The sequence below is a fragment of the Nannobrachium achirus genome, assembly GCF_963921795.1.
Source record: "Nannobrachium achirus genome assembly, chromosome: 8".
NCBI lineage: Eukaryota > Metazoa > Chordata > Actinopteri > Myctophiformes > Myctophidae > Nannobrachium > Nannobrachium achirus.
Window position 1 is genome coordinate 350,001 of NC_137817.1, and position 2,596 is coordinate 352,596.

At 42.8% G+C, this 2,596-nt stretch overlaps 1 protein-coding gene across 2 annotated transcripts in view; it reads right to left on the minus strand.

Annotated features, from left to right (window-relative positions):
* The window catches only part of LOC308289528 (uncharacterized protein), a 19,954-nt gene extending 18,423 nt beyond the window's left edge, over nucleotides 1-1,531 (minus strand). The window contains exon 1 of one of the 2 annotated variants that reach the window (XM_080731233.1): nucleotides 1,428-1,531. In XM_080731233.1, coding sequence (XP_080587359.1) covers nucleotides 1,428-1,479 — 52 coding nt within the window. In that variant the 5' untranslated portion in view covers nucleotides 1,480-1,531. The remainder of the gene's footprint in view (nucleotides 1-1,427) is intronic. The other variant, XM_080731232.1, reaches the window with a different exon arrangement.
* Nucleotides 1,532-2,596: the final 1,065 nt, after the last annotated feature.

Sequence of the window (2,596 nt, forward strand, 5' to 3'; positions counted from 1 at the left end):
TCATAGCAGTAACTAATTATTCCTTCAGCACTATGGAAATCAATACCCCAAAATGGCCTCCAGTGGGCATACTGAACGTCTGGTTGATCGGATGCACCGATCCGATCGGATCGGTGAATTTACCTTTTGATCTAAACCACCGATTATTCGCCGATCATGCTTTGATCGGCCCGATCCGATCCATTGCCGATTGATCGGTAACATCTCTAAAAATAAATATAAGAAATAGGCAAACATTTTAAAAATAGCCGATCTACAAGCTCACAGCGCTCGAAAACATTGTATTGAGGACTCATAAAACTTTTCTGGGACCCATTTGAATGACCACCTGTGGGTCCCGGGACCCATTACATTGAAAACCTAGTAACATCACTGATATATATATATATATATATATATGTCACGGTTTGTTAGAGAAACAGTACGGTCGAGAAACGGAGCACTCGTGGTGCGGCACGGGGCGGAACAAGCGGTCGCCACAACAACGTCCTCCAGGCGGAGCCGCTCGATTGTCCACGACATTGCAAGCGGCGCGAAGGCCAGCGGACCTTGGTCCTGCTCTTCGCCCCCGAGCGCCGCAGGCGCGAGTGGCCGCGCGAGTTACGAAGCCGTGGTGAATGCAATCGTGAACGACAAAACAAGCGCTCTTACAATGAACGTACTGAGTTACCCAAACATACTGTAACATATATATATGAGATACTTCAATGGTTTCCTGTGGAAATAAGCTTAGTCTTAGATGCTTAGATGCTAGTGTGGATGCCTAGCATCCTTTAAAATTGCCCTGAAAAACCACTTACAGGCAGCAGCCATTCGCAACTGGTAAAAAACAAACCTAGCCCAACCCTACCCTCCCCTGACCCTTCTTTGTATATAGCCTATTGTTTTTTTTAGACTTACTGTCTTCTTTTTTGTTTTTCTTTACATATCTACTGCATAGCACTGTGTTCTATTTGTCTGTCATTCAATGTTATATGAGATACTTTAATGGTTTCCAGTGGAAATAAGCTTAGTCTTTTCATGGATCTCCTTTTAGTTGACCTTGTACCAGTGAACTGTACTGTCATGAAACTGTACCTTTTTATATGCAAACTGACAATAAAGTCTTCAATCAATCAATCAATGCAGATCGGCTATGTGAGAGGTGACGCTTCATGGGTGACTGTGTTATTGTAGTTTGACTGCCGCCCGGTGGTCAAATGTGGTATTGCATCGCTCCGAGTCTAAAGCTAAGTTTAACACTACCTTCACTTCACCTCATTTAATAAACGCATGTTTATTAAAAATGAGAATAAAACGAGAACACTATAAACAGCACTGTACTTTTAAAGACTAACTTCGGCAGCCCTTCCCCCTTCCTCCCCCTGCTGCATGCTAGCTAGCCTCCTCAAGTCGACAGTATTATACTTATAAAGTTCATTACCAACCTGTCACGGCTGTGTAGCAACAGCTGCTCCACATGAAGAAATAAATACACATCCATGTATTCACTGTTAAAACACTGGCTGAGAAGAGACGAGAGTGCGAGTGGTCCGCCATCTTCTGACTTTTCCTGCTTTAAACTTTCACTTCTGGTCCATATACGGTAGTTAAGAGGAGTTCAGTTCTCCTTAACGCTGTGTCACGGATGATCCTCTGCGCTGCAGAAACTCTGCTCAGCCTATATTCTGTAGTAACAATAACAAACACACTTTCTCTGCTCACCAAAACAAAGAGTGTTTTATGGAGGTGAAAGCCTGCTTTCCTCAGTGGCAACACTCTGCGTTAGTACCCAGACCCACCTCACCTCTAAAATACACTTTATGGACACAAAAGATGACATTTCACCTGAAGGTGAAAATCTGCTTAATGTGGACATTTCTATTGACATGATCTGTAGAGGGCGCTGTGGAGTAGCTAAAACTTCTGTTGGAATGTTCTTTTCTGTTCAGAAAGTGTACTTTAGACGTGAGGTGGAGGGCTCAGAGTGTTGCCACTTTCAACATCGTAGAAATGTCTTTGTTTCGTTGAGTAGCAAAAGTGTGTTTTTTTATTATGACTGCAGACGAGAGGCTGAGCAGCCGTTCGTGTGACGCAAGATTCAGTCCCACAGAGACACTCCTACAAATTCACGCCCCCTGTTGTGACAGCGGCCCACTTCGGGTCTTTGATCTTCCTTGCTTCGGGTAAGGATTCTAAGGAAGAACGGTGCACTGCAGCTGCCAATGCAATCCCAATGAGAGTCATCGTGAAATATCATAATTTCAGTGGTTGACTACTGTGTTTTTTTTTTCTTTTTCCAATAAAGTGTCCCATGAGTTTAATTTTGCCTTTTTAAAGTGGCATATCTGTCATCTTGATACACTACCTACAATATACTTTAATATACTTCATCAGTGAGTCAAAAGTGCTAGTATTGAAATCTTAAGTTTAGGTGGTCGCATGGTCATGGACGCATCCCTTGAGGTTTTCAATACCCAGATATGCTTGTCTCTCATGTATAATTAGGCTGTTTATTTTTGGAAAATGATCGCATCTCGCTTCTTCCAAACGGAGTCTTGCAGAATTCACTCTGTAGTTGGAAAAGTCAGGATCTTCATGGGTAATCCATTCAAGT